The sequence below is a fragment of the Macaca nemestrina genome, chromosome 1 (genome assembly GCF_043159975.1).
Source record: "Macaca nemestrina isolate mMacNem1 chromosome 1, mMacNem.hap1, whole genome shotgun sequence".
Taxonomy (NCBI): domain Eukaryota; kingdom Metazoa; phylum Chordata; class Mammalia; order Primates; family Cercopithecidae; genus Macaca; species Macaca nemestrina.
Genome location: NC_092125.1, coordinates 208,612,947 through 208,625,288, shown reverse-complemented (window position 1 = coordinate 208,625,288; position 12,342 = coordinate 208,612,947). Strand labels below are relative to the sequence as shown.

At 43.5% G+C, this 12,342-nt stretch overlaps 1 protein-coding gene across 2 annotated transcripts in view; it reads left to right on the top strand.

Annotated features, from left to right (window-relative positions):
* MACO1 (macoilin 1) overlaps window positions 1-11,604 on the top strand; it is a 70,574-nt gene extending 58,970 nt beyond the window's left edge. Inside the window, exons 9-11 of one of the 2 annotated variants that reach the window (XM_011762899.3) lie at window positions 1,736-1,856; window positions 4,297-4,471; window positions 11,131-11,604. In XM_011762899.3, coding sequence (XP_011761201.1) covers window positions 1,736-1,856; window positions 4,297-4,471; window positions 11,131-11,333 — 499 coding nt within the window. In that variant the 3' untranslated portion in view covers window positions 11,334-11,604. Of the gene's footprint in view, window positions 1-1,735; window positions 1,857-4,232; window positions 4,472-11,130 lie in introns of those variants that run through there. The other variant, XM_071098360.1, reaches the window with a different exon arrangement.
* The last annotated feature ends 738 nt before the right edge of the window (window positions 11,605-12,342 follow it).

The window sequence follows — 12,342 nt, the reverse complement described above, 5'->3', positions numbered from 1 at the left end:
TTTTCTAGTTCACTGCCCCCTGCTGGAGATAGTACATGTTCAGTTCTATCTGGCTTTGTGTGTATTGTCTCAAGTCTTATGGCCTGGTGGGAAGTTTGCTGGATTGGGAAGCCAAAAAACCTCAGTTCTTATCCCTGTTCTATGACCTGAAAACTAGGTAACCTTGGACTAGTATTTTATCTATGTAGCCTCAGTTTTCTTATCTGGAAAATGGGATAAATATACCCTAGGTTGTTGTAAGTATTGAAGAAGGTAGTATGGGTAAAGTACCTTAGTGTCTGGCTCATCTAGACACTCAATAATAATTATTGTTTATATGTATGTATTTTGAGACAGGGTATCATTCTGTCACCCAGACTGGAGTGCAGTGGTACAATCATAGCTTACTTTAACCTCAAACTCCTGGTCTCAAGCTGTGCTGTTGCCTTAGCCTCCTGAGTAGCTGGAACTACAGGCATGTGCTACTATGCCCAGCTATTTTTTAAATTTTTTGTAGAGACAGGGTCTCTCTATGTTGCCCAGGCTGATCACAAACTCTGGGCTCAAGCAATCTTCCCACTTTGGCCTTAGGAGTGCTGGGATTACGGGCATGAGCGACCATGCCCGGCCCAATTATTTTAGAGTATTATTGAAATTATGAAAGGACACAGAGAAGTGAGCAGACTGAGCCAAAAGCTAAAACCTGACAGTCCCTGGAGTGTAAAAGAAATATAAATCCCACAGTATAAGTAAACCTATAGTTTTTTGGGGTTTTTTTTCTCTTTTTTGAGACAGAGTCTCACTTTGTCACCTAGGCTGAAGTGCTGTGACACCATCTCAGCTCACTGCAGCCTCTGCCTCACGGGTACAAGCGATTCTCCTGCCTCAGCCTCCTGAGTAGCTGGGATCACAGGCACGTGCCAATACACCCAGCTAATTTTTGTATTTTTAGTAGAGACGGAGTTTCGCCATGTTGGCAAGGCTAGTCTTGAACTCCTGACCTCAAGCGATCCACCCGCCTTGGCCTCCCAAATTGCTGTGATTACAGGCATAAGCCACTGTACCCGACCAACCTATAATCTATTAAAAAAAATTTTTTTTTTTTTTTTTTGAGACGGAGTCTCGCTGTGTCTCCCAGGCTGGAGTGCAGTGGCATGATCTCAGCTCACTGCAAGCTCCGCCTCCCGGGTTCACGCCATTCTCCCGCCTCAGCCTCCCAAGTAGCTGGGACTACAGGCGCCCGCTACCACGCCCGGCTAGTTTTTTGTATTTTTAGTAGAGACGGGGTTTCACCATGTTAGCCAGGATAGTCTTGATCTCCTGACCTCGTGATCCACCCGCCTCGGCCTCCCAAAGTGCTGGGATTACAGGCTTGAGCCACCGCGCCCGGCCTAAAAATTTTTATTTATTTATTTTTTTGAGATGGAGTCTCACTCTGACGCCCAGGCTGGAGTGCAGTGGCATGATCTGGGCTCGCTGCAACCTCCACCTCCTGGGTTCAAGCAATTCTTCTGCCTCAGCCTCCCCAATAGCTGGGACTACAGGCATATACCACCATGCCCAGACAATTTTTTTTGTACTTTTAGTAGAGGCAGGGTTTCACCATGCTTGTCAGGCTGATCTCGATCTCCTGACCTCAAATGATCCACCCGCCTCGGCCTCCCAAAGTGCTGGGATTACAGGCCTGAGCCACCGTGCCTAGCCCCAACCTATAGTCTTTTAAATCATTTTATTTCCTTCTCTTCTTTTTCAAAAGGGGAGAATGCACCGAAACCTTACGGAATCGGATCAGAGAACTAGAAGCAGAGGGCAAGAAGCTCACAATGGACATGAAGGTGAAAGAAGACCAAATCAGAGAACTAGAACTGAAAGTCCAGGTAAGGGGGGAACAAAAGACTTCCCTTGTACTTGAATTCCACTTTTATGCTAAACTTGTGCTCTGTGTTGCAGTGTAGAGATAATGCCTTTTAATACAGATCAAATCTCATTGCATCTGAAAAATCTCTATGTGACAAAAAGATTTGAAGTTCTAATCTTGTCCAACTCATTTCAAGTCATATTAATGTAGCCAGATTCTAATACAAGCCAGAAATGTTGACAATCCGTTGGTATGTTTTATACCAGGATTTAACTTGCTGTAGATTCATTTAACTTTTTCAGGTTATAGGCCAGATTAGAGTCCTTTGGAACTTACATACCTCCTTTTAGCCCCAACCCTCTTTCTGTTGCCAGGGGATTGACCCTCCTGCATGGCTCTGAGCCTCGCAGATTGCTGTTCATAGCAGTGAATGATGAGGAAAGGTGCTAGTGCTATGGATATAGGCTGTTTTGTGGGCTGTGTATACTTTAGCCAAGTATTTGTCATTTAAACTAATGTCACATATTGTAAAGTTACAGTAATTTGAGCCAGGTGGGACAAGTGAAAAATTACCCTCAAGTCAGTGGACTAGAATGATGATCTGGAGTACAGTACTGAAAAAAATACCAAAAAAAGCAAAGGTGGCATCAGAGACAGATGGGAAAGGTAAGGATTAGTCAGTAAAAGGCTTTGGAATAGCTAAATGACTGGAGGAAAAAAAATTAGAAGCTCATCTCGTACCACATATAAAGAAATTCCAGATGAAGAGCTGACGGCAGAAAAAAACAAAGAATAAATGATTTTTTAAAAACTAGGTGGAAATATACTTGACCTTGAAACAAGGGAAAGATTTTCTAAACATAAAAGCAATGGAAAAAAATCACAAAGCAAAAATCATAATAATAAATGAAAAAATCAATTGGGGAAGGTACACATATTGCAACAAATATTATAAATAAGGAACTAATATTCTCAACATATATGTAGCTCATAAAAGTTGCTAAGGAAAGCTCAAATATATAGAAAAATAGGTTGAGGATGTGAACAAATAATTCAGAGGAAATACAGGTGACTGATAAGATCATAAAAATATAAACTCACCAATAATAAAATACATGCAGATTAAAATTAGATATCATTTTTCTCCTATGAAATTAGCAAATAATTTTTAAATGAGAATATCAGTCATGGTGAGGATGCAACAAAATAGGCTTCTTACATTGCTGGTGGAAATGTAACTTTCTGTAAAAGATCTTGCACTTTTTAAGTATTTACCTTTTTTAGGAACCCTGCCTAAGGTAAATAAATATTTTAAAATCTCACCAATGAGTGATGTACAGAGATATTCATTGTAGTGGTATAAAAATGTAAAAAAATTGAAAACAAGGCCGGGCGCGGTGGCTCAAGCCTGTAATCCCAGCACTTTGGGAGGCCAAGGCGGGTGGATCACGAGGTCAGGAGATCGAGACTATCCTGGCTAACATGGTGAAACCCCGTCTCTACTAAAAATACAAAAAACTAGCCGGGCATGGTGGCGGGCGCCTGTAGTCTCAGCTACTTGGGAGGCTGAGGCGGGAGAATGGCGTGAACCCGGGAGGCGGAGCTTGCAGTGAGCCGAGATCACGCCACTGCACTCCAGCCTGGGAGACACAGCGAGACTCCGTCTCAAAAAAAAAAAAAAAAAAAAAAAAAAATTGAAAACAGTCTTAACAATGGGAGAGTCATTTAAATTTTGGTATGTAAACAGTCAGGAATATTGCATAGCCAATAAAAATTTTATTTTCAGACAATAGTTGAAATCATTTAGTTTTTAAAAGACTGTACAAAACTGTACATGTAATATTTCACTTATGCTAAAAGATACACATGCATAAAAGATTAAAAGAAATATAAAATTTTTTAGTGTTGGTATTAGTAATTTTCATTTTCTACTTTGAATTTTTCTGTATTCCTAAATTTTCTGTAATAAGTTTGAATTTTTCTGTTAAAAAGAAAAAATTCAAATATCTGTATATATTATCTACGTTAACAAGTGGGCTTATTCTGCAGTATGCCCTGTCAAAATAATTAACATTTTTACAATTTTTAGTGCAGGTTGAGAGAAAAGTTTTGGCAAGTTTGATTACAGCATTATAATAATTTGCACATGGCCAGCAAGGAAAAAAGTTCTCCGTGGTTCTGAATTAGGCCTGTAAGAAAAGTGTTTTATTTGAAAGCAGATTCCATTGTTATCTAGACACATGCCCAACACAGTCAAATGATTATCTTCTAAATGTTTTTGTATGTGCATATTGCCATATGAACACATTTAGCACTTGCCTAAACCCATGAAACACCAGAATTTTGTGTTCTAGTGGCCAGACCAAGAATAGTGGGATTTAATTTGTGATTTCAGGCTAATTTATAGACATCGATGCCAAAACTACCTTGTAGCATTGCTGTTTTGATGATATTGATAGGAGCTTCGGAAATATAAGGAAAATGAGAAGGATACTGAGGTGTTAATGTCAGCCCTCTCAGCCATGCAAGACAAAACACAGCACCTGGAGAACAGCTTAAGCGCAGAGACGAGAATCAAGCTGGACCTGTTCTCCGCACTGGGCGATGCAAAGCGGCAGCTCGAGATTGCCCAAGGTAGGAGAGCGTGGGCCCCTGGTGAGGTGGTGTGACTGACAGCACACGGGGATGCACAGGCCAGACCTCTCCTGAGAGCTCTCAACCAAAGTGCATTTCAGTTTTCTCTTCAAGGGTCTTGGTAAGTGCCCAACATTGAAATATAGGAACTATCACATTAATTCATTTGCAGACATATTTTGAGATGAGAACATGTCAAGTGCAGGGCATACAGAGAATAGTATGATTTCTGTGTTGAAGGAGCTTAGTGTTGTTGAAGTAGAGAACTGCAGAGGCATCAAAAGGTGCTTATGTAGAAGTATATACGGAGTCTGTGGGAACACAGAAAGAGGCAGGGACGAAACTAGTCTGGGGAGTTGGAGAGGGCCCTTCCCCAGGGGAGCTGATGTCTGAGCTGGGGCCTGAATGATGAGGAGTTAGCCCAGTGAAGCAGCAGTATGGTGGATGGTGAGAGGTAGAGGGGTCTAAATGGAAGAAACAGCTTAGGCAAGGACTGGGAGCTGGTGGGGCTTGATGTGTTCCAAGCTGCAGCTAGCCTGTTTGACTGGAGCAGAGGTTACGAATGAGGGAGCCGCAGGGGAGAGTCTGGAGAGTAGGCCATGGTCATCCACTTTGCCGATATTTACTGAGACCTACTTTGTGCCAAGCACCATAAGATTCCTTGAGAATACAGCCCTGGCGATGACAGGTGATGAACAAGCCAGCAGGGAGTATGTCAGTTGGCAGTAGGTGCAATGATGGAAATAAAGCTGTGACGAGGCAGAATGTATGTGGCAGGGGTCTCCCTTTTTAACATGGCAATCATGGAAAATCCCTTGAGTAGGTGGTATTTGAGCAGAGACCCAAAGGAAGAGAGCAGGAGTGAGCCGTGTAAAAAGCTGGAGGAAAGCACTTCCTGGGAGGGCGCAGCAAGTGAAAAGCCCAGCGGGGGAGCGTGGGTACTGTGCTGGCAGAGGATGGGGGTTGTAGCCTGTGTGATGATGGGGAGAGTTGTCAGAGCAGGCAGGAGTAGCAGCAGCCAGATTGTGTGGGACTTGAGGCCCATGGAAAGAACTTAGGGTTTTACCGTGAGTGCCACAGGGGAGCACTGGAAGGCTTCTGAACAGAGGCATGGCATGACCTAAGGAAAGTAAATTTGGATTTTTGTCCAAGAACTTGATTAGCTATCCAATCAGAGTACTAAATTGAGTATAGTACTGAAAAAATAGAGTACTCTATAGAGTACTAAATAGAGTACTGCATAAAATAGAGTACTGAAAAGAATTTTCAAATGGTTGACTTAGTGGAAAGAAAAGAATATTTCAAGCAAGGCATGGTGGTCTGTGTCGGTGCCTGCCCATAGTCCCAGCTGCTCAGGAGGCTGGGGCAGGAGGATCACTTGAGCCCAGGAATTTGAGACTAGCCTGGGGAACATAGCGAAACCCTGTCTCTAAAATAAAGAATATTTCAACGGGGACTGACAGAGTAGTCACTGTGTGCAAAGCATTGTCCTAGAAGCTCTGGGGGAGGCAAAGATGAAGACAACATGGTGTGTGAACTTTTGTCTTAGGGACCCCTCTACACTCTTAAAATTATTACCCCAAAGAGGTTTATTTCAAGTGGATTCTATCTATCAATATTTACCTACTAGAAATTAAAACTTAAAACGTTTATTTATTTATTTTCAAGACGGGGTCTTGCTCTGTCACCCAGGCTGGAGTGCAGTGGCACAATTGCAACTTACTGTAGCCTTGACCTTCTGGGCTCAAGTGACCCTCCCATCTCACCCTCTCCCTGGTAGCTGTGACTATAGGCATGCCACCATGCCCAGCTAATTTTTTTTTCTATTTTTTTTCTAGAGACGAGGTCTCACTTTGTTGCCCAGGCTGATCTTGAACTCCTGGACTCAAGAGATCCTCCCATCTCAGCCTCCCAGAGTGCTGGGATTACAGGCATGAGCCACTTTGTTCAGCCAAAGTAATTTATTATTCATTTTAAAATAACATACAAACATATTACATATTAATACAACTTTTTTATTTAAAACTCTATTTTCCAAAACAAAAAAATTCCTGAAAAAAGTGGCATTATTTTACATTTAGCAGATCTCTGTAATGTCTGACTTCATAAAAGATAGTTCCATTCTTTTTTTTTTTTTTTTTTTTGAGACACAGTCTTGCTCTGTCAACCAGGCTGGAGTGCAGTGGCGTGATTTCTGCTCACTACAATCTCCAGCTCCCGGGTTCACGCCATTCTCCTGCCTCAGCCTCTCGAGTAGCTGGGACTACAGGCTCCCGCCACCAAGCCCGGCTAATTTTTTGTATTTTTAGTAGAGACAGGGTTTCACCATGTTAGCCAGGGTGGTCTCGATCTCCTGACCTTGTGATCTGCCTGCCTCGGCCTCCCAAAGTGCTGGGATTACAGGCGTGAGCCACCGCGCCCAGCCAGATAGTTTCTTATCTCTGTTTGTAGATTCATTCTGTTGTGATTTCACAGTCCACCTAATTTCTAGAAGACTCCACTTACACTTGTGACAGAATGAGCATGAAGAAGGGAAATAACATCTCAGTACTATTATGAAGGTAGTTTTGAGCCTGTGGACCCTGACTGTACTTTGAGAATTGCTGAACTGGGGTGAGCCCAGCAGAAAAGTAAGAGGCCTGAGGTAGAGGCAGGGGGCTAGAACAGCCAGAGGAGAGAGATCAGGGAAGGCCTCGTGAAGGAGGGGCCTTTGAGTGGGCTTTGAGGATGAATTTCAAGAGCAGAGAATGCCAAGAAAGAACATGTTGCCTGAGGAAGTAGTATAAGCAAAGGAAAGAAGGTGCCAGGATGTTCAGGTGAGCAGTCCAGCAGCCTTAAGCTGGGGGCCGGGAAGGAAAGAGTGGGAGGGTAGGGGACCATGAATAAAGCCATACTAGAGAGAGTATTCCCTAGATCTTCCTGAGGGAAGAAGGAGGGGATGTGTTCAGGCTGGTAGGTGGGAAATCTCCCTCCTATAGCAATGTGAAAGACCGATGGAAGGGTTGAGACTGAGTGGAGACAGACTGTGAGGAAGCTACCACTGTCCTCTAAGAGATGATAAGTATGGGGAGGGCAGACGGGCCAGACAGGTGAGTGGAGAGTGGAGGTGCCTGATAATTCTGGAAGGACAGGGTTGTTGGAACCAAGGAAGGAGAGCAGAACAGATTTAAAGAGTGAAGGAAGAATAAGTTTGGTTTTGGATATTTTGATTTGAAGGTACTCCCTAGAAACCCAAGTAGGAAATATTCGTCAGTCAGTGGGAACTTTGGGCCTAAACCAAAGACAGAGGCCCAAACCCCTGGGAGTAAGGGGTTGGATTTAGAAGTCGTGAGAAGTTAGTGAAGCGCAGGAGTGGCTTGGGATGGCACTGGTGATTGAGCAAGAGAAGGAGTTTGAGAGTCACACTGCTTTAATCTGTGGACTCAAGGAAAGGCATTTAAGAAGGCTCCCAGGAATCATGCTTTGAAGCTGAGCTTCTGACTTTACACTCACTTTTTTTTGCCTGCCCGGCTTAGCTCCCTGAGGAGTGGCCACCCCTCTCTGCTTCAACCCTGTTTGCTTGGTTTTGCAAACTTGGAAAAGATTCCCCCTGGAGTGAAGCAGCACCTGGCCTCAGAGTAGCCAGCAGAGCTTGGCTTCCCAGCTCAGACTGTGTGCTCTGCTGTCAGCCCAGAAATCCTCATAAAGTGACAAAGAAGCAAAAAGAACTTTTTCCAAAGCACTGGGTATGTTTCTGGGTTACTGATTAAAGAAATCAAACTTAAATCTACAGGGAAAGACACAGTGGCTCATATATCAGATGCTTTTAGGTATTTTTTTCATCTGAGGCTTATTTTGTTCAAAGAGAAGGAGGATATTTGATGCTTCCTTGAAGCTTAGGGGACCTGAAGGAAGTGAGGGGGGCAGTTCCTTTCTGCTGCTTTCACTGCTGTCTTCCCCACTCCCTCCCTCCAGGGATGTGCTCAGGATATTCTAATAAGAACCCAACTTTGTAATTTAAATCAAACCTCTTGTTGCTTTTCTCCTTCCTACTTTCTGTATCATTTGATTGTATCCTGGTTCCAAAATGACTTTCAGGCCGGGCGCGGTGGCTCACACCTGTAATTCCAGCACTTTGGGAGGCCAAGGCAGGCAGATCACAAGGTCAGGAGATCGAGACCATCCTGTCTAACATGGTGAAACCCCGTCTCTAGTAAAAATATAAAAATTAGCCAGGCATGGTGGCACGCGCCTGTAATCCCAGCTATTCAGGAGACTGAGGCAGGAGAATTGCTTGAACCTGGAAGGTGGAGGTTGCAGTGAGCAGTGATCACGCCACTGCATTCCAGCCTAGCAACAGAGCAAGACTCCATCTCAAAAAAATAATAATAATAATAAACAAAACAAAACCAAAATGGCTTTCATCTCTACTACATCCTTTAAAAATATATACCACCAAGCTTTCTTATATTCCAAATGGATTATTGTCTTCTATAGGACCCATGAGCAATCTCAAAATAAATGCAACTGAAATGCAACCTTTTTCTTTTTTATGTATTTTTGTGGTTTTCTTTTTTTTTTTCTTTTTGAGACAGGGTCTCTGTCGCCCAAGCTGGAGTAGAGTGGCACGATCTTGCCTCACTACAACCTCTGCCTTCCGGGCTCAAGTGATCCTCCTGCATTAGCCTTCTGAGTAGCTGAGATTACAGGTGTGAACCACCAAGCCTGGCTAATTTTTGTATTTTTTGTAGAGACAGGGTTTCGTCATGTTGCCCAAGCTGGTCTTGAACTCCTGGGCTCAAGCAGCCCACCCACTGCTGCCTCCCAAAGTGTTGGGATTACAGGCATTAGCCACCACACCTGGCCAGCATTTAAGTTTCTGAAAGACTACTCCTAAGTGTTCTAAGTGCTTTTACATATACTAACCATGTCTTTCTTCTGGTGTCCCTAGAAGACCAGGAAGCTACATAGCATGATGAAAGTCACGTGGGGCTTTGGAACAAAGTGGTCCTGGGTTTAAATCCTGCCCTACCTTTTGATAACTAAATGACTTTGAGCAAGATACACAACTTGTAGAACTCCAGCTTTCTACTGGCCTGGGCAATAGGGAGCTAGCAATGAAAAAAAAAAGAAAGGTAGACACAGTATCTGCCCTCATGGAACTCATGGTCCAGCAGAGAGATGATGGACACAGATCATCACCAAATGAATAGTTGCCAGAGATTGAAGAATGCTGTAGGTAGGAGTGTACACTTGAAACAGACTGCATGGAATTGAATCCTGGCTCTGTTGCTAGCTGTATACCTTGAGCAAGTCACTCAACTTCTCTATGCCTCGGTTTCCTCATCTATAAAATGGATAATAATAATTCCCCCATCATGGGGTTGTAAGAAAGAAATGAGTTAGTATATATAAGCATTTAGCATGCCTGGCATATATGAAGCTCTATGTGTTAACTTTGTCATTGTAAGTGACAGAAAGGGAGTTTAGGGTGTGTTAAGAATCTAGGAGTTAGGCTGGGCGCGGTAGCTCACGCCTGTAATCCCAGAACTTTGGGAGGCCGAGGTAGGCAGATCACCTGAGGTTGGGAGTTTGAGACTAGCCTGACCAACATGGAGAAATCCCGTCTCTACTAAAAATACAAAATTAGCCGGGCGTGGTGGTGCATACCTGTAATCCCAGCTACTCGGGAGGCTGAGGCAGGAGAATCACTTGAACCTGGGAGGCAGAGGTTGCAGGGAGCCGAGATCTCGCCACTGCACTTTAGCCTGGGCAACAAAAGCAAAACTCCATCTCAAAAAAAAAAAAAAAAAAAGAATCTAGGAGTTGTAGGAAGCTAATTTAGATAGGAGGTTCAGGGACAGTTTTGTTGAGGAAGTAGAAACAGAATCCTCAAGTGTTAGCTAGCTTCGCAAAGAAAGCAGGAGACACACAGGACAGGAAGTGGCCTGAGGTAGGCAGGAGCTGACTGGATCAAGAAACTGAAGCATAGTGAGGGCAAGTGTGCTGGAAGGCTAAATGGGGTGATGTTGCTAAGGCAAGGGCAAGCAATGCGGGTCCCACCAGTGCTCCCCCAGTGCAGCAGCCACAGAGCTTCCTCTGTTTCCTGTCAGAGAGGCTGGTGGCAGAAGCGTATCACTGTGACTGAGTCTGAGGCCTTGGTTATTCTGTATTCCTTGGTCTGACACTCAGAGATAGTCTATCCTCTCAAAAAAATTCCAGCTCAAGAGACGGAGCCGGAGTTCACAATTACTGGCCCTCTTACGCTGTCATAGGTAACTGCCATGTTCAAAACATGGTTCCTGGAAACTGACTTCTTTACATCAATCACACTTATATGAACAGAATCCCTTCTTAGCTTTAAGCCAAGAATCAGTAAACTGTGACCCATGGGCCAAATCTGGCTTGCCACCTGTGCCTGTACTGCGTGCCCATGAAGAATGGTTTTTACATTTTTCCATGGCTGGGAAGAAAAGATGACAAAGATATTACACTATATATGGCCCATGACACCTAAAATATGTACTGTGTGTCCCATTATAGGACAAGTTTGCCTGCCCCTGTAAATCACTGAACCTGGAGCTGTTCACACTGAGCCGAAACTACTCGGGTTGGCCCCTGGGGGTATTGTGTTGGGTGAGGCCTCCCTTTTCACTAATGGTGGGTCTTTGATCTTACAGGACAAATCCTTCAGAAAGATCAGGAAATCAAGGACCTAAAACAGAAGATAGCCGAAGTCATGGCCGTCATGCCCAGCATAACATACAGTGCCGCCACCAGCCCCCTGAGCCCTGTTTCCCCCCACTACTCTTCCAAATTTGTGGAGACCAGCCCCTCTGGACTTGACCCCAATGCCTCTGTTTACCAGCCCCTGAAGAAATGAAGGCCAGCTGTGTGCTGTGCCCAAACATTCGGTTACCGGAAGGCATTGCAAAGGAGCGTCTCTGGCAGTCAAGATAAAAAAAAAAAAAAACCAGTTTCTCTTGTATTTTGTGGGACTGTATCTGTTGTCATTTTTAAAAAGGGGGGGAAGATAACATCCAAATCTGATTAGAACTGCCCATCAGTTTTTCTTGTAAATTTTTAGAAGACCTCACAGAACTTTACAGTTTATTTTTCTCGGCCAACACATTAAAACCATTCTTGGATTTCAAGTAGCCAACTTTGCCTTTTATGTATTCTTGCATAGTTTCCTCTTGAAGGAAAAAAAAGCAGAGTTTTTGCTTTTCAACCCTTTACGTTTGTTTAGTTTTATTCTTAAATAAGCAAGCAAAACCTGCACATTGGATTCACATGAGATAATAATGAAAACTTTTAGTTTAAGGGTGAAGGGTTAAGTAACCTAACAGAGCTTTGATGTTATAGCTGCATTAAAGAAGGTGATTGTCAATATTACAGAAAACAAAAATGGATTGCCCCTCCAAGGACCAGACAGATTCAAGGAGCATCATTTAAGCTGAGAAGAGACCTAAGTGATGAAACTAGCTGTAAGAATATAACAGGGCTTGTGTTTGAAATATTTATATTCCCATCAGTGTGTTTAGTCCTAGAAAATTGCTAGCAGCAGTCTTCTTCACAGTGCCTTGGGAAAAGACATTTCAAGAGGAAACTTGATAATTTTAAACTCTTTTCCCCCTTTACCGTCATCTATCCTCTATCTGTATCAAGCTCACTGCGGATCCTGCTGTAAAACTGGTGGGTAGCTGGGCTGTCCGTTACCACTGCGGCCACATCTCCTGTTTCTTTGAATAGAAAGCACCACAGTGTTTTGCACTTGCCTCCAGTAAAGCGCCCTGGGAAGGGAGCCGGGCAGTGTTTGTGGATGAGAGACTGTAACGATGGCTAATAAAAGCTGCGGGTCTAGGCTTTTTTTTTTTTTTTTTTTTTTTTTT